This window comes from Tachypleus tridentatus, chromosome 5, assembly GCF_004210375.1.
Source record: "Tachypleus tridentatus isolate NWPU-2018 chromosome 5, ASM421037v1, whole genome shotgun sequence".
NCBI classification, from domain to species: Eukaryota; Metazoa; Arthropoda; class Merostomata; order Xiphosura; family Limulidae; genus Tachypleus; species Tachypleus tridentatus.
Window position 1 is genome coordinate 12,123,879 of NC_134829.1, and position 20,100 is coordinate 12,143,978.

Here is a 20,100-nt window from a genome sequence, read left to right on the forward strand (position 1 = left end):
AATTTTGCAGTGTAAGACTAGAGGGAAGGCAGCTAGTCATCACCACCCACCGCCAACTCTTGGGCTACTCTTTTACCAAAGAATAGTGGGATTGACCGTCACATTGTAACGCCCCCACGGCTGAAAGGGCGAGCATGTTTGGCGCGACGGGGATGCGAACCCGCGACCCTCGGATTACGAGTCGCACGCCTTACCACGCCATGCCAGGCCTGGGTAATGCAGAATGGGACAGCTGCCCATCCCTGCAATCCGATTTAATAAATGGAGAGTGATACGCTTTTGAGAATAGGATTTTTGTGTAGAATAACATTCTTGTTAATCGAATGTCGAAATTTCGTAAGGACATCCTAATTATTTTACCCAGGTAAGGCATATGTAACCAACAACTAGAAACTCACAAAGCTACAGTCCTGTGTCTGACGTTCGACTCGTAATCTGAAGGTCGCGGGTTCGAATCCCGGTGGCATCAAACATACTCGCCCTTTCATTAATGAAGGCGTTATAATGTGGCGATCAATCCACTATTCGTTGATAAAAGCGTAGCCCAAGAGTTGGCGGTGAGTGGTGATGACTATCTGGCTTCCCTCTAGTCTTACGCTGCTGAATTAGGAACGGCTAGCGCAGATAGCCCTCGTGTAGCTTTGCGCGAAATTCAAAAATAAACTGTCAGTGAGTAAGTTATTTTGAATTATTTGAATAAAAATAATGTTAAGTCTAGTCCATATAACCATAACAAATTACTTTAGTTCTTCAGTAGCATTTGCCACAGTATACGTCACCTTGACACAAATTATAGATCTTCCTTCACAAACAATATTCCATTAGAAACAATAATGCTAATGTTTGCCTTACTTACTTTTCAACATAAATTTCTTGTTATATGCTAGTAAAAAACTGAATAAAACAATAGATCTCATTAGTAACACTAAACTCACTAATTAGTGTTTTACTGTTTCTCGCACTTGTATCGAACCCTTGTTTCTAAACAGTAGACGAATTTTTTATATTCTACAAAGGCATTAACTTTCACAAATTTTCTAAATGTGGTCTAGTATCGCCTGATGGTTAAGGCAATCAAATTGCAATCCGAGGATCGCAGGTTCAAATCCTCGTCACCAAACATTCTCGCATTTCAGTCGTGTGAGCTATATAACGTCATATTCAATACCATTATTTCTTGGGAAAGAGTAACTTACAAGTTGTTGGTTGGTTATGTTAACTATCTCCTTTCCCTTTTGTCTGCTACTGCTAAATTAAGTATAGCTAGTGCAAATAGCCCTCATGAAACTTTCAAACCCTACCAAACATTATAAATATTTCTAGCAAATTTATATATATATAAAGTATAGTCACGATATTTGTTTCATAAAGTAACAGAAGGATCACCACCCTTTCTAAAAAGGACTTGCGGCCAACTGAAACATAACTTCTCCAACAGTGGAACGTTAGAGGAGTCTGATGTCGAGATAAATTGATATCATATATGAAGTCAAACAGCAGGGCAGTAACAATAGTACAATCAAAAACTATTGTTCACGAAGTTGGAAAATAATAAATTTAATTAATATCTTAAACGTACAATAATTTTTTTTTAATACAAAGCTACGCAAAGAGCTTTCTGTGATCTGCTCACCACAGGTATCGAAACCCGGTTTGTAATAGTATAAGTCCGCAGCCATACTATTAAGCCTCTTGGGGGCACCTACAATAAACAGTGGGACTATTTGTAGTCAGTTACAATGTTAAGTATAAAATGAAACAAAAAAGAATACACTTATGTATCCTGTATATTATATAGCGCCCTCTTACCTCAGTAATCAATCAGGTGGCAAAAAACGTGAATTCCAGTTATTGAGGTAGATAGAGATATAAGCCTAATTTGGTTGTGGAGTAATACGTTCGGAGACTTTTCGTTTTGTTATTACCTGTAGCATTAGGGTAGGAAACGTAATTTTGAATCATGGAAGTTGAATTGGGATTAGTTATAGCTATTATTTGTATTTTAATTATTCTATTTGGAACTGTATTTGCGTATTTGGTATATTCTGGTTTATTTGTGGATATTGAAGTAAAAGCTGGTAGTCCCCCGTTTGGAAGCCTTAATGTAGCTTACAAATATGCCAGAGGCCCATACAAAAACTGTGGAAAATTATTTACAGAAGTTTCTACGCTTATGCCTGCTTTGAAATGCATTGGAATATACTATGATGATCCAGAGGAGGTAAGTATGTACATATATGGATAAATTATTAATTATTTATTGTTTTAAAAGTTGTAATTTTTTATACACTTCAAGTTGTTTTTTTAAGTTAATGTCTTAACTTAGTACTTCATCACTGTACTTTAAAATATATAAGTAAATTAAAATGTCATTATCGTATGGTGGCCAAGAATGTTGTTCACTTAGTTATAGCTACCTCTCTTTTTGTGTCGTTTACCTAGAGAACCTAGAATAATTACCTTTTGTCTTCCCATGGGAAAGATAACTGCAATAGTGCAAGATCACTTGTACATGATACTGATAGTTTAGTACTAGTAATAGTTTGTAGATGCAACAGCTTACATTATAGTTATGTTGGAACACCAAATACTTGCACAAATAACAAATTTTGACAATTTCTCTCAATACAAGGGGGGGGGTACAAAACATCTATATTTATGTAGTACAACATAACAAAAATGTTGCCATTTCTGGTTGAAAATTCCTCATTGTATTAACCATGTAGTCAGACTTGATTTTCAATTTGGCCCAAATGTATTTAAGCTATTTTTACATAAATGCATTGACTTGTCATCAGTTACAAAACAGCATATTCTGATAAAAGTGATCTAGACAACAAGGGGCAGTTTAGTTTTTTAACAGTCAAAGCTGTCACTGCATACCAACCTTTAAGAAGTAAAAAGTTAAATTCTCTCCACTTTACATAAGCATTTGATTCCTCTCTTAAATGTGTCAGATGCTGGCTTCAACTACTGCAATTGGTAGCTTGTTTCATTAACTTTAAGCAAGTCATTTTGTCAGAAAAATTACAATGTCATAATAGGTCATTGTATTTTTGTGAGGTCATGAACTTTTGTCTGTATATTTTACCATACTTTGATTAGTGTCACATAAGATAATCAGTTAGTCAGAATTACATTTAATCCAGTTAGTGTTACAAATATAATCTAATTGAAATTACTGTTCCTGATTATTACTGATATTGATTATTCCAACCATCCAAATGCTCAAAATATTGCCACATATCTAGCTACATTTATGGCTGTTGTTCTTCTGTGTTTTGCTTGGACTAAATAATGTAGCTTTAACTTAATATTATTATTCATTACAAATATAACCAGTAATAATTAAGTTAAGACTGCTTTAATAAGGAATAGTTTTGACACATCACTGTTCATTATTTCATATTGTTTACTTAATTATATTTATTAAAAATTGTTAGACATGGATTAATAACAGTTTAAAAAGTATATATGTAAAAACGGCTGGTATGGATAGAGAAAGCTCTACTTAAAGGAGCAAACAATGTATCGAAACTGATGGTAGATTTAATCAATTATCTATAGCAGTGATTGTGTCATAAACTAATCAGTAAATTGGAATTTTAATTAAATTGATTAATCAAAATTAGTTTAGTCAGTTGTCATGACAGCAGTTGTCTAATTGAAATTTTGGTTTTCAGTGTTTTCAAGTAATCAAAATATTGCCACCCAAGCTATTTGTCATTTATTTGTTAATTAAGTCACAGCTGCTAAGGCTGTCTGTCACTGTCACTAATTTTTAACTGCCGAGTTGAGGGAAGATAACTGGCCAGTAGCAACTAATACCACCTTTGTCGTTGCTTTATATTTCATGCTTTGAGGAACACTGTACTAACTGAATATAATTATTTAATGGGACTATTGACTAACCATTTAATAAATACAACTAATGCACAGCTCTAAGGTGCCTCAGTCTAATACAGATAAAAATCTATTTTTTTGTTGTTTTTTTTTGGTAGGGAAGGAGAAAAGAAGGGTGGGAAAGCTTGCCTCTCTGAAACATTGATGCTAGGGCAATGATTAATTAACAAATTTCACAAATTCCCTAGTTTTAGTTAGGACATCACTGATAATTCAAAAGGCTTTATGGTGTCCCATATTTTATGATAAAAGATATATAGCAGTGTCTATTTTTAAAATATGGTTAGCAATATAGGGCAATGCATGACAATATATCTCTAAATTATTAAAAGTTATATTTAGTAAAAACACTGAATGAAGTTACTGTAACTAACAAAGTTAACTATACAGACCTTAGCAGGGGTAGAAATATTCTAAATTTTCAGCAGGACACATGTCCTGCTAGACAGTGAAACCTGCCGGACATTTGAAATTTTAGCAGGACACCTCAAAATTGTCACCTGACATTACCAAAAACAAGAAATCAAGGAGAGACAATTATTATATAAAACAGAATCATTTTATTTATAGCACTGAAACATTATTTCAAAGCAAGTGGCAACAAGCCTTGTATCTATTAAAAATGACACATCAATCAAACTGGTAGATTTAGTCATCCAGCACTAAGACATCAGCTGATGTAGACTCAGTATCTCTATTGTTTCTACGTGTGTGAGTTCCATGTGAACTCTCAAATCGTCTGGTTTTTTTACTGTCCTTCCACCAGGATTCTACAGACGTGCACAGTAATTCTGTGCTTGCAAGATCACAGGTCTTATTCTTAGCTAATTTTATTGTCATCAAGTTATTAAGAGAATCATTTATTAGTTTGGACCGCCAGTCATCCTTAATAATTGCCATCTGGTTTCAAAAATCCATGTTATGGTTCAGAAGATGACACGGAAATCACCTGCATGAGGCATACCAAGGCCAACACTGTTGATCCAGGGAAAAGTTTACTGTCCTCAACAGTAATTTGACTTAACATATGGGCCCACAATTCACTTGCACTACTAGCCAGGGACTCATCTGATTTGGCAAGTCTTGTGGCTTTGAGCAGTGTCTTATGTAAGTCAGCTTGGCAAATATCAGCTGCAATGTTGAAACCCTTAGCTTCTAGTAGAGCACCAAAGTGGTCCAGTAGTGTCTGGAGTTCATTATGGCCATAATATGACAATGCTTCCTTGCTTTTTGGCCAGTTGCTTGGTTCAAAAATTTGAAAGGCACCAATAAAAGCCTTATCAAATTCTTCAAATCTCTCATTCAGATATGTGACAATTTTACCTATGAATATGGCAGTTTCTTCAACCACGGATTGAGCAACTGTCTCTTTTGTGACACTTTTTGAGCCTCTGGCCCTTGTCTGACCACTAATAGCAATCACCTTTCCTCTATGTTTGCCAGTTTGTTCACATGTTGTGAGCTCTTTAACAGTTTTCTGGGATCTCTCAACATGATTCAGATTGTTCAGCTTCTCTTTGCAAACAGCGAGTTTGTCAGAAACAGTGTTCACAGTAGCAGAATTGTCTTTTGAGACTAAGAGATGTCAAGTCAGGCAGAACTGCCAAGAGTATGTCCATGTACAGGACATAGGCTTGTCAAAGTACTGAATAATCTTGCAGCTTTCTGTCTACATTCCTCTTTGTCATACAGCTTTACTTGATACAAATGCTCTGCTAAAGCTGGCCAGTTATGAAAACTGACTCCAGAGCATGCTCTTTGTAGGTCACCCACCAGGTTCCTGTCCCTTTTGTTGGCTTTCTAACAACAATGATGTTGTTGGCTTTACCAGCTTCTTTGAGGCCAGCCCAGTTCTGTGGTGAATTGTCATAAAACTTCCGTAAGTTTTCTAAAAAGGTTTGGATACTATCAAGGTAAGGGATGTCCTTGATAGTCTTCATAATTGCAAGTTCCAATCTGTGACTAACACGGTGGATTTCTATCAAATAAGGTTTTTGCACCTTCAATCTGTTGACAAGTCCTTTATTTGTGCCAAAATTTACAACTGCCCCATCAGCTGTCAGGCATACAATTGATTCAAGCCAGTTGGGAAACTTGCCATATATGGACAATGCTGCAAGTACAAAAAATGAGTACCCAATATTAGTTACTTTCTGAAGAAAAAAAATGTAAATTTGTACTTTGGAAAATTCAACTGCCCCGTTATCTATTATGCTAGTTGTGCTAGGTTAAGCTCCAATTCTGTCAGTGGTAAATACATGGTTCTTCTTTGTTTAAATTAATTGAAAAGTGCCTGAGTTTTCACTGATGTGTATTTAAAATGGAATGACTATGTAAACCTGAATTAAAACACACATGTATAAGAAACATTATCCATTTTAATTTCTCTTAATTAGGAATTTGGGAAAAATCCAGAAAATTCTCATCCCAGGTAATTAAAAAACCTTTACCTGAACTAAGTGCCTGTAGCAAGTGCTCAGAATCAGCCTTCTCAACTGACTGCAGACACAGGAAGTAGTTTACTGGGTAACAGTCACTGTCCAAGTATCTTACATAGACTATCTCTTGCTAAATGTTGGCAGAGTCTGTTGAACCGTCAGTCATAATGCCAAAGAATAACGAGGTGTGCAGATAAAACCCAACATTAATTCTAATTGTTTCTGTAGTGTACTTCATAAAGATAACTGCTTGTTTGTCATTGGCATAATGTTCTGTTAAGTTCACACCAAAGTTGTGCTCCTGCAGCAACAGAAGATCTTGAAAATCGCTGAATGGTTTGGCATTCAAAGTTATATAAAGGGGAGTCCTGAACAGCACAAGCAAACGATCTTTCTCAGTTTGGTTAAGTTTTCTCAATTCTTTCATTGTGGGAGTTAAATCAGGTGTTTCTTTTGCTGTCTTAGCTTAACAACTTAGACTGTGGACACGACTGTTTTCATGCTCCTTAACAGCACTCTCAGGTTGGAAGATCCTGTTATGGAGGTGTTCTTCTGTCTTCCACTACTTTGGTCATATTCCTGACAAATTGAGCAAAACATCAGTCCAGTAGCGTTATTATACTCCAGCCATGGTCGGCCTCTATTCCATTCATCCTGGAAATGACGAGTAGGCTTAGTGCCAGTACTAGCGGTAACAGTTTTTGCTTTAACACTTGGGCTTGGGTCAACAAGCTTGGGTTTTTTTCGCTTGAGGTTCCATAGTATTGTCTTTTGATTCATTAGTCTTGCCCGTGAAGCCAAACTGAAATAGATCATGAGACTTTCCCATTTTTTTACTATCAGATGCCATGGTCAGATCGTTGTGAATGTTTGGCAGTCACGTGCCTATCCAGGACGGCACGGATAAGTCGATCTAAAAAGCGTATCTTGTGAGTGTTCACGACTGTCTTTTAAAATTTGCTTTTTTTTTGTCTTAAATTAAATCTTAAATTTTGCAAGTTATTTTCCACTCATTACAGAATATACTTTTAAGCAAAATTTTTGGCTGTGCATACACAGCTTTTGCCTCGCTTATTTTTGAGGGGACGATGTATTTGTGTCCGTTATGCTAGGAATATGACCACCAGTCACGATGTCCGGTGATAGATGGGAAAGTGCTAGTCAAACATGATTTTTTAACAGACATGTCTGGCTTTAAATAGAAAATTTCAATCCCTGCCTTAGTGAAGATTGTCTATTGTGGATCTGCAACAGCAGCACTATTGCATATTAGGAAACATAAAATATTTGAAAGTTGCGCTTTGCTTTAGTAAGAATTACAAGAAAACTTGTACCACAGTAAGAGTGAGGACTAACTGGAAATAGATTAAGATTCCAAACATATAAAAGCATCACATCTTGCATCCTGGAAGTGAACAAACTTAATGTTGAAATATTTGGATAATATCAGTATATTATCTGTTTCTTTGAGAATTTCAATGTTGACTGGTTTAAGTAAACAACAGAAGTAAAATTTAGTAGTACCCATTAATGGTGGTGTGTAAAGCTTTAAAGTAAACATGTAAATTGAAAAAAAAAAATTTCTTCCACTTTGTTATAAATTAACAACTTAATGATATCTTCACACTTACATAATGATGGGTCTATAAGTTATTGAAAAAGGGTGATAATATAGAAATTTTGTGAACCTGGGTGATGACAAGAGTCCTTGTTTACATTGTTATATGTTGAACTTGGTTTTCCTTTCAGGTGGAGCCACTAAGCCTTCGTTATGCTGTAGGGGCTGTAATGAATGATGATCAGAATGCTGGAAATGATTCTAATGCTGCTAAGAAAATTTTGCAGGAAAAAGGTTACCACTTTGTCACATTTCCACCTGTGGATCATGCCGTTATGACAACCTTTCCTTACAAAGGCATAATTTCTATAATGATAGCCATTACAAGAGTCTATCCAAGGCTAAAGAATTATGTCATGGTTTGTAGCATTTTAAAGCAGTTGAGAATATATTGGAAATACATGAAACTTGATACAACAGATATTTTTTCTTTATACCAATACAGATTGATGTATAAATTTTCTATATGTATATTAAATAACATTGTTTTCAGTTTAACAACAAAAGTGATGGGAAGATATGCTCAAAAATAAGCATGAAAAAATTACACAATGATGTAAAGAGTTGAAGAATACTGTAAATGAGTAATCGATATTTCTTAAATAGTTAAGCTTCTAACAGTTTTGTTTGTTTTTAAAATGTGGTTCAATAAGTTGTAGATTTATTAGAAAATAGTAAAAAATAGTGTTATAATTTGAACTGTTTTAGAACTGTAACAATCTTACTACATATAGAAAATAAAATTTTTTACAGTGTAAACCTGGTATTGATGGTAGTCCTAATTGTAAGGAACAGGTTAAATTTGTGAGAAAAGTGATGTCATCGAGGTTAGAATGTTTGGTTCATGAAAGAAGTGGAGAACATGACATTTCTTCTAATTTACCTTTTGGAGAAAATAAAATGCATTTCTTTTTATTACTAATAAAGAAAATATTATTGTTATAGCTTACAAAAAGTCTTGCATCAAATGGTTCAAGTTACTTTAGTGTGTGTCAGGAGTTAAGCAAAAGACTTAGGATTTTTAAAGTGCTGTGAGAATTAACTGTAAAATTGTTAGAGGCAAAAGGTTTGGTTGCTCTTAGAATGTTTGATATCATAAGTGGTATTGAGTTATGGTTAAATGTTTATGATGACGTGATGTTAGAATGCTCTAAATTTGAACAAATGAGGTGAGGTGGGGTTTGTTTAGCAATAATGATCCAACTACTTATAAGAGAGAGAGAGAGAGAGAGCGAGTGAAATATTATGATGAGATTTGGTGATAATGCAGAATGTGTTGTTAATATTTTACAGGCTTCTATTTCAAGAAAGTGAAAATTTTAGGGATAGACACACAGGTTATTATAGTGCTAAGAAAAATTGTCTTATTGTTATGAGAGAATTTCATTTTAGGAACAGACAAGAGACTGAGTACATCTTCAGTGTGATAAGATGTTTTCTAAATTAACATGTAAATGACATTCATAATGGATAAGCCGCTAAATTGGTTAAGTGCGTAGTTGTAATAGTATTAGTAACTCTCTATCACTTCACACGAGTAATATCTACAAACACATACAGTACCAGTTAAACTGATTCACAAACTTGTCAGAAATAAACATTTTGTTAAAAGTACACCTCAATCTAGATTTCTGAAATTGTAATCTACTAACCATAAAATTCCCCCCTCAGTGTGGTTTCCTGTACATGGTGAGGGGATCTCCCAAGGAAGTTTCTATTCTTTCAGTTTACCTCCTCTGGGATCTAAACATCCACCTATGTGTTTGCTGTGCATGGCAACCCATGAAGGGGAGGAGAGGATCCTGGTGGTTGAGGGGTTCAACTCAAACCCACCACTTTGCCTTGAATTCCTGTAGATAGGCAGCCTTGGGGTGACCCCATGGGTCAATCGGCTGGTCTACTTGGGCTTGGGTCAGCCAAGTACTAGTGTTGGATGTTCTCAGCAGGTGTTGTGGACATTGTATCTGATGCTGGTGTTTGGGTATAGTGCTCACAAAACCCTGGCTTTGCTACAGTGTCCTTGTTTGTCATTGTAGTGTGTCCCTTCATAAGACTCCATGGTGGTTGTGATCAGTGGGCACCAAAATTTCCCAATTTTTTTTATTATGGATCCCCCAAATAAAAACTTTAAATAAAACGGTGAAAAAACAGTCCACAGGTAAATGACCACATCTTGAAGATTCTGAGCAGCAACCTTCAACATCTGTAACACCTTGACTACTTCATTTTCTTATCCTTTCATTCTCTTTCAGACAAACCTTCAGTGCAAATATCTCCCTATTTCATGCAAAAGGACTAGAGGGTCATATCGGTGGAAACATCCATATTTCAAGATAGTGAACTTCTCTTGCATTCAAAAGTAATTGGGGATATACCTATTGAGGATACACCTTATACTACTTTGAATTCATCATGAGGAGTTATTGTTGAGAGGGATTTGAAGAACAACCCTGAGTCAAAGATTCTTGCTGGTTTCTCCACTGAAAGAGCTTCTGCAGTTAGGTGTATTACCACTCACAAAGATGGAATTATGATGCCTACCAGTATCCTCATTCTGAAATTTACATCACCACATCCACCTGCCACTATCAAGGCAGGTTATCTGAATTGCAAGGTATGGCCATACATTCTAAACCCTCTCCAATGTTTCCAGTGTCAGTGGTTCAGTCACTCAAAGATGTCATATTGTGGTTCCTTGACGTGTGCTCATTGCGGTGGCAAGGACCATGATGCCTATGAGTGTAAAACAGACCCTCATTGCTTCAATTGCAATGTTTCTCACCCATCCTACTTTTGTTCTTGCCCTAAATGTGTGGAAGAAAAAGAGGTGCAGTGTTTGAAAACGATTCATAACATTACTTATCCTGAGGCTGCAAAGTTGCTGTCCGCCACTTCATCTCGGACGTAAGCTGCTGTACTTCATTCTACAACTACAGTGGGAGTGCAGACAGATCTCTCTGTGCCTCCAAAAGAATTGTTCTCAAAACAAATGAAAAGTCATTTAACCTCCATGGTTAAAAAGTTGATGAATCAACTTCAACACCCATCTCTGTCCCTTACATACACTCCAACAAATTCCAAGATCCACTTCCTTTGGTTCTGGGTACAGGCATTTCCTCGGATACATCTTCTTCTCCCATCCCAAGATGCAAAACGATCATTCGTTCACATCCTCAGTCACTGGAATCTCCTTCCAACCTCAAAGACCTTCCCAATCGACCCAGGGCAGGATCCATGGAGGTCAATAGGCCTCCCTTGAATAAGGACAGTAGGGAAAAAAGACGTGGTCGTAAACAGAAGGGTTCTCCACCCAATTCACCTACACATAAATAAAAATGGCCACCTTGATACAATGGAACTGTCGAGGTTAATGTTCTAATCTGGGTGACATCAAAAAACTGATTGCTTACTACCAACCTCTGTCTTTCCTTACAGGAAACATTTCTGAAGACTGCCAATACAGTCACTTTTCAGCAGTTTTTTTTGTATAGAAATGACAGGCTATGTGATGGATGAGTCTTTGTTACCTGACACACCCTTTGGGGCCATAGCCATCTGTGTTTCCTTGAGTCATACCATCACTTTTGTTCTCTCTACCTGTCACCTGAAGAGACATATGATCAATGAGACCTTGATGCTCTTATTGACCAGTTGCCATCTCCCTTTTTCATCCTGAGGGACTTCAATGGACTTCATTCCCTCTGGAGAACTGCTGATATTGATAGGATGGGTTGCTCTGTAGAGCATATGCTCTCTGATCACACCCTTTCTCTTTTCAGTACTGGTTCTTCTACTTATTTTCATGCACCTAGTCAATTCCTTACTGCTGTTGGTCTCTCAATTCTCTCCCCCTTCATTATTCTCTAAGACCTCGACACGTTTTCCACTATATCGTCGTCTGTGGTGGAATCCTTTTTGCCACGTGGCACGGAAGGCTCAAAAACAGGCTTGGGATACTTTCCTTAGCTTTCCCACACTCTGGAACTGCATCTCTTTCCAGCAGGCTCTTGCACATGCTTGGTGGGTAAGATGTCAAAGACAGAAGGAATTTTGGATTAAGTTCTCAACCAGCATATCTTCTACCACCAGGTCCAAAGTCATATGGGGCACAATTCGAAAGGTAAGCGTGAGGGTTTGACACTTTCCCATTCTTTTCTTCAGGAACTTGGAATCCCTCAGGGCTGTGTTTTGAGTGCCACACTTTTCAGTGTACAAATTAATGCCATAACTGAACAACTCCCTCTCACTGTTGCAAACGGACCCTATGTCAATGACTTTCACATCTCATGTCAGTCGTCGAACATAAGGTATATTGATCAGCACTTTAACTTCTCTCTCTCTAAAACTGTTTGCATGCACTTTTGCCACCAACAGGGTATTTATCCTGATCCTGAACTCTGTATCAACAAAGTTGTGCTGACTATGGTCTCTGAGACAAAGTTCTTGGAGCTTATCTTTGACCGTAAGCTGACTGTTATACCACACATCAAGCAGCTACGGGTCAAATGTACAAGAGCACTGAACATCCTCACTTCCACCGCTTCGGGTGTGGATCAACATTCTATGCTAAAGATATATCGTGCTCTTATTCGATCGAAACTCTACTATGGATCACTGGTCTATGGCTCTGCCAGACCATCAGCCCTAAAGGTGCTAGACCCTATTCATCATCAAGGACTTTGACTCTGCACTGGGGCTTTCTGCACTTCCCCAGTTCAGAGCCTATATGTAGAATCTCATGAACCTTCTTTGCACCTCTGCCGTTTGCAACTGTCTTTACTGTACGCTTCAAATTTCATTTCTTACCAAAGTACACAACCTGGGGTTGTGTTTTCCTTCCTCAGTGGGCCATACGTTTTCAGAACAGACGGTCTGCTGTTGCTCTTTTTGGCCTTCATATCCAGACGCAGTTCAATGAATTGAGTCTGTCCTTAGATAACATTGCTGTATCCACTGGTCAGCCCATTTCATCATGGCTTTTTATGGTCCCAAAATGTGACCTATCTTTAAGTCATCTGAAAAAAGTAGACATTCCTGATTGGAAATACTGTCTGCTATTTGTTGAAAATCTTTCAAACCATTTTTCCATTCCTATTTAAACAGATGGTTTGAAATCAGGTGACTGTGAGCTCTGTTATGGTTTGTTGTGGTTCAGTGGTAGTGCACAGAATCCCTTCTGCAGCTTCTGTGTTCACTGCTGAACTGTACACCATTTCTCTTGCCCTGGATCACATAGAAGCTAAGTAGTACTCAAACTGCACTATTTATACTGACTCATGTAATTCTCTACTGGCCCTGGAATCGCTTCATGTTGGTTCACACCCTGTTCTCACCGATATTCAAAACCAACTGGCCAATTTTTCTTTAACATCTACTTCTATTCAGTTTTTCTGGATACTGGGCCACGTTGGTATTCACAGGAACAAGCTTGATGACACTGCAGCTAAATCTATCTGCTCTGGCTCTATCACTGCTGTGTCTGTCCCATATGAGGACTATGGTCCTGTATTCAAGGCTTGGTTCTGTGCCAGCTGGCAGTCGACTTGGAGTGAGCAATGCAAAAACAAGCTTTTCCAAATAAAACCCTGTGTAGGACTTTGGTCATTTTGCTTCTGTAAGGATCGAAAAGAGGAAGTTGTTCTAACAAGACTATGCATTGGTCACAGTTTAACTCATCGTTTTCTTTTATCTGGAACTGATGCACCAGTGTATGGTCTGTGTAACACTTGGGTCACAATAAGCCACATTTTACTGTCTTGCCGTTGTTATAACTCAATGATGGCACCATTTTAAACATGTTCTGTCCCAGGGTTTGTTCATAACATTAGACAGTGTTGTTGGTGATGGTGACACTGTCCACCTTGGTAGTGTTTTTAGTTTTTTAAAGGCCATTCATTTCTTAATGCCATTTGAATTTAATTTATACATTAGAACATTTTTAATGTGATTCAATTTTAAGAATCTAAGTACATCTAATTCGATTTGAGATTAGAAACTGGCCATAACATTAAATAACTCAACTATGACTGGAAAGGCCAACTTCAGGTGACTAGCACTGCTGTTTGAACTACCTGTTAGTCATCCTGGTGAGTTATTAAAATTTTGCTGCAAGTCTTTTAGACCTTTTATTACTTTACTTTTAGAAAATGCTCATAATGTCAAATAACTTGGAACCAGGACTGGAAAGGCCAATTTCAGGTGACTGATGGTGTTTTTTTTACTTATGTGTTAGTTATCCTGGTGAGTTATGATAATTACAGTTATGCTACAGAAAGCCCTCTACAACTTATATTACTGTAGTTTTTCTCTTAACGTTGTACACTAGATGTAAACATTGGTTTTATGCAATTTTTTTAAACTTTGTTTTGTTTTACCTTAATTTCCTTTTATGAATTTTACTAGGTTTACTTTAATTTTTTACTGGATGTTTGGCACAGATAGCCTAGCTGCTTTATGCCATAAAACACCAAATCAACCAACCAACCATAAAATTCAAAATTGTATTTCCAACCTTTACACTGCACTGCTTAAGCAACAACAGGAAATTCTCAGTATCCATGGCTGTAATTAGATCTCAAGTTTATGAAGAGATATAGCCATGAGCTGTAAGTTTTACTTGAAAAAACTCTATCATTCTCTGATTCTATTAGCTGCAGTTCTCTGGGTAAAAATGTAAAGGTAGTTTTTTCAGATTTTTAACAACTTTATTTGTGATTCAATTTATTTCAAAATATTATGAGCACTATAAGGCCACAGTTAAATATTTCCTGAACACTTTAAGTCAAATAGCATTCTAGTGCCTCCTGTTGATAATCATGCCTTTGGTAAGAATACAGTACCAAAAATGACATTTTGCATCCAAATCAAACCACTGCTGATAAGGTATAACACAAGCTTGTAATTTTCTTTTTCTAAAATTGAAAAGAATTATATAAATATTACCAGCTATTTCAAGTTATTGTTTCATTCATAGCTCAGTAATCAACAGAAGGCTATTAAGCTAGAAATAATTCTCGAGTTTTATTTTCACCAGAGTTTGTACCTTTGTGCATCCCAAAATTAAAACTTGTAACTGTTTAAGTTGATCTCAAAAATATGTATTTCAAATTATTTTAAAGTTTGATGGATAAGTATATGTAACATTTCATTTTTGTTGGGCAGTTAGTTAATTTAATTGAGGTATAAATAGTTTGTTTTTAGCATGTACATTAAAATCCATTTTCAGTAATAAAAACAAATATTGTCGTCATTGTTTTGAAACTTAGGATTCTATTAAGAATATTATTTAGACATTGGCTGCTGTATTATGTTTTACTTTAGAATTTTAATTTTCTCTTAGATCAGGACCTGTATGCTTATCTAAAATGACTATATGGAAATTTAAAGGTATTGTTTTTATTTTTCTGAACCAAGATTGATGTGCTGAAGAAGATAAGATTTAGAACATTAATTTTCTATAGGACAAAAAGTTATGTGCTCATCCAATCATGGAGATATATGATGGGCACGAAATACTGTTTGTGGCTCCTCTTGCACGTCAGGAAGAGTTCTATGTGGGTGAGGCTCTCCAAGAGAGTGAAGAAGAGGCACATTCCGACCAAGGTATCCAAGCTGATCTTGACCAAGAGGATGAACAGCTTCACCTAGAAGAACCCTCTTATGGACCAAAAACTAATAAAATGACTGCTGCTGAAGGGAAAGCTTCAGAAAATATTGGTGGTGTGAGAGTTACACATGGCGAGGGAGATGGTCAGAAGGAGACGGGCAGTGGTGCCAGTGGTTCTTCTGTTAGTACGACATCTTCCTTTGAAGAACTACACATGGAGTCATGAAAAAGGAAGTGGGATATTGACTAATTTACAGATATACTAAGCTTTTACTACCATTTTCTTTTTATATTCAGTCTATATATATATATTATTGTAAGTTTCAGTGATAAATTATATAACATATTACTTCACTCCTATGGGAACATTCAAACTTTTTGCAAGGCTAAATAAGATACATGTGATTCATTTGAAAGTTATGGGATGAAAGACTCCAGTAGAGATGAGCTACAAAAATAGATTTATTTCTTGAATTGTTCAAAGTGATATGTCAGTCACAAACCTCTGTTATGAAATTCATTCTAAATTATTTTTATCATTGTTTTCATGTTTTTAACTATAATTTCACTTGCCAGTCACTTAATGAAGTATTCTGAAATTCCCCTTGTTTTTCTCTGAGAATACACATGAGCATATATATAAATTTCATTTTGGTTCCAAAATCTAAAGTAACTTGATGTGCACCACTGAAACAATGTACTTACAGTAGGTGATAAAGATTTTTCACTGAAACTTTCACTTGTATACAAGTTTTTCATAAAAGTAATGACCTTGAAAAAATTCATTTTTATATCAGTTATTCTCAACATATAATAGTGTGAATTTATTTGAATAACTCCTATAACTATAGTTGGATATCTCTTCACAAGATGACACTTGGATGGCAGTATATATCATACTGTAATATCATTGAAAAAAGAAAAATATACTGACTGTTTTACAGTTATGGATATAATTCAATTCTTTTTCAGTATGTGATCAATGAATTGCATAAACATTTTACAAGAACTTTATCCAAGTAATAGAGAACTGCATTTATGCTTCATAGAGTTATGATTATATTATAATCTGATTGGGTGCTTGTTTCAATGACCTGTAATGTTAGATGATATGGCATTACCATGTTTTGGTGGTGTTTGTATGTCAGCAGAAAACTGACTAATAGAAAGAAATAATAGTGTATGTTGTTTGTGAAACTACAATGAATGATTAATTTTTCTAAAAATTACTTGCATATATCACATTAAATAGCTGAAAACAACTTATTAATTTCTGTGTGAAATAATTTGTCATACAAATATATTTCAGCTATTCTTTTTTATTTATAAAAATATGTGAAGTTTCTCTTAAGACATTTAGATCAAAATATTCAAAACACCCATTGTTTTCTTCTTGTAATCTAAAAGCTTCTTTGAAAAACCTTTAAATTGAAAGATTTAACAAGACAGATAGCTTCCATGGTTGAATTTTATCTTTATAAAGCCAGTCCTTGATGTGTGGAATAAAAAATACAATCAGTATTACCAAGTTTACAACAGTGGACAATTTAGCACTTAAATTATCTCTAAACCCCTGTCCTCAAGAAGCAAAAAAGTAAAAACTAAATCTGCTCTTTGTTTTCAAGGAAATCTTCAATTTCCCCTTTAAATTGTAAAGTCATGCATGGTCTTCTCTAGAGGTAACTTACTCCATGATCTAATTACTTTTAGAAAAATAAAACTACCTACTATTTTGAAAACTTAAACATGTACTTAATCTTATCCTGTTAACTCTGGAATATTGCACAAAAATATTAAAGGTATTTATCGATTCTTTGCATAATCTTATAAACTTCAGTGAAATGCCCTTTTACCCTTCAGTCCTTCAAAGAAAATAAGTAAAAAAACAGTAATTATCCATATAAGATAACCCATTTCAAGAATCATCCTGATCGTAGTTAGACTCCTGAACCCTTTTCAAATAAGTTAATATTATTTTGTAGGTAAGAAGACTAAAATAAAACTATATACACAGTTTTTTTTCTACATAAAAAAAATTATACTATGAGTTATGAAATATATGAAGCAAGTAAAATAGTATAACAGTTTTCATTATGAAGCATGTGAGACATCACAATTTAAACTGAATGTGATTTTGATGGGAATAATTTTAACAGTGTTAGAGAAGAAATATATCTTTGTGTAATAATTGGTTAGTATCTTAAGTCATCAAAGCCATATGCTATTGCTTGTGACAGAGCAGAAAGGACTTCTGGTTTTATTTATAGATATATTGAATATGTGTATAAAGAATTTAAAATGTCATTGTATAAGTCATTGATTAGGTCATATTTGGAGTATTGTATTGAATGTTAGACTTCTTACCTTAAAGAAAAAAAACTGAATTCTTGGATATGGCACAAATTAAGGTTACTTGGGTGATACGTGGGATGGAAAGATTGTCATGTAAGGGCATGTTAAGATTTCTGAAGTTGTTTTCCTTTTTTAAAAAAAAAAAAGATATAGAGCATGTATGATTGAAGTATTTCAGATTGTTAAGAGCATTGGTAGAGTTAATGACACATTTTTTTCTGTTTAATGATGAGAATTGTGAGACTAGGAGAGATGTATATTTTGTCAGAGTCATCTTCAGATAAACAGCTGTCATTGTTTAACAAGGTGGTTATCTAAAGGCAGCTCATTTCAAAGAATGTAGTTAATATAAAGAGAATTAACAGAAAGCTTGGTAAATATTTGAATGATATGTATGGGCTCAATTTCAGTTTTTCTAGTGTTTAATTTAGTAGATGAGATGTCCTAGATGGACCAAATTCCTTTGTTGTCTTTAATGTCAGGTTATGTGTATTATGTAATTGTAATACCCTTTAGAAAAATCTGAAATACAGACTGTAATTTAGCATGTTATTATGAGAAAGATTAAATAAAGAAAACTGACATCATTGAAAATTAAATGCAGACTGTATTTATGTTTACTGCTAAATAATTACATGCATGCTTACGGGTATGCATTGCAATAGTATTGGATTTACAATGAAATGTATATATTTTAAATTATTCTGGTATAGAATGTTGAGGTGGAAGTTAACTGCTGAAGGGGAAATAACAATATGGTGGTAGGTTTAGAACCAAATGGAGATATAGGGTTATGTATAACTTGTTTCTTTACTTATTTTTACAGTTTTCTTTTACATTGTTTAGGGTTTTAAAAAATTTGGGAAATGAATCAAAGGGTGATATTCATCTCGTTCAAAACTTTGACAGATATTTGTTATAAATATAATTTTTGCTCTGATGTTATGCTGGTTGTATTGGAAAGCAAGTAATAAAAAAAATGCTGCTCGAAGTATTGATATTTGGACTTTAATACTTTTTTTTATACACCTAAGATAAACTGTGTCTAAATGCTAATAAAAGTGGATTTTTTAAAATTTCAAATATCAAATTTCCAAATAAACTAGTTTCTTTGTTCTGATATCATTTAATGAAGGTAAACATTTATGTATATATGATAGTTGTGGATTCATTTTGGACTAATTTGACAAAAAAAGTTGCAAGTGTTATGTATGAGGCTTAACTGTTGATGACAAATTAAAATATAATGGAGTCTCTCAGGCATTGCCGGACTAACTACCATACCAGACTGTAAATCCTAGGGTTGTTCATTGGTCGATCCATCCCACAAAATCACTTTTAACACTGTGTGATCAAGGGTACATTATATTGGTGATGGTCAAATTCTACAGTTTGCTTACAATATCCCAGTAGTTGACATTGAGTGATGCTGACCACCTGCCTTCTGATTAAACTATCAGTTTAGAATTAGGGAGATTAGTATAGATAAGATCTATGTATTTTGGAGTAATATCCAAAGTAAACTAATCTAATTTATTAGTCAAAAGTTTTTAGAATTTTACTTTCAGAATGTGTTTTTCTCTAGCGGAAGTATAGATGAAGATATGATACTAACAATAATGTGAAATTCATTGAGTAAAACTGACTTTTTTGTATATAGTTTTTTTTTTATTTCTATACTTCCATATGGTTTGCATTGTGAAAGAAATATAACCTTTCTGTTGAAACTTGGTATCTTGGAATAATGTAAGTTAATAAAGTTATTTGGAATGTCACTTATGTCACAATAATAAAGCTATACAGTTAAGAGAGACTTGAAGTAGTGTATGTGTTTCTGAATGCATTGAGGTAATTCTTATTTGCAGATAAATGTTTAGGTTAAAACGTTTAAAGCATACCCCATAATTGTTTTCCATTTAACAAAAGAAATAGTAAATGTTGAACATCATCCATGTAGGACCATATTTAGAACTTGCTCAGGGAAATGGAAGTTCTTAACTGCAATGGACTGGTGCCACATGTGCTAGCTATGTCATATGAAAACATTTGTTATGCAATTTAAATGATTTATTTATAAATTATTTATTGCATGTACAATAGTATAATTACTGACTATATGAAGTTGGTTAGTTGCTTTTATATTGGTTTCATTTCAGTTTTGCTGTTAGGAAAGTGTCTTCTCT

General features: G+C 34.9%; 1 protein-coding gene across 1 annotated transcript; it reads left to right on the forward strand.

The window, feature by feature from the left end:
• The first annotated feature begins 1,655 nt into the window (after window positions 1-1,655).
• On the forward strand, window positions 1,656-18,908 carry LOC143250530 (testis-expressed protein 264-like). Its single transcript, XM_076501205.1, has 3 exons — window positions 1,656-2,221; window positions 8,091-8,318; window positions 15,420-18,908. The coding sequence occupies exons 1-3, from the start codon at window positions 1,961-1,963 to the stop codon at window positions 15,789-15,791; spliced, it is 861 nt and encodes a 286-aa protein (XP_076357320.1). The 5' UTR covers window positions 1,656-1,960; the 3' UTR covers window positions 15,792-18,908.
• The last annotated feature ends 1,192 nt before the right edge of the window (window positions 18,909-20,100 follow it).

What these genes read in the sequence shown, in the direction of transcription:
- LOC143250530 (XM_076501205.1), top strand. Translation starts at nt 1,961, where the DNA reads ATGGAAGTTGAATTGGGATTAGTTATAGCTATTATTTGTATTTTAATT. An exon ending in ACTATGATGATCCAGAGGAG is followed by an intron (nt 2,222 to 8,090) that starts GTAAGTATGTAC and finishes TTTTCCTTTCAG; the next exon opens with GTGGAGCCACTAAGCCTTCG. An exon ending in GGCTAAAGAATTATGTCATG is followed by an intron (nt 8,319 to 15,419) that starts GTTTGTAGCATT and finishes AATTTTCTATAG; the next exon opens with GACAAAAAGTTATGTGCTCA.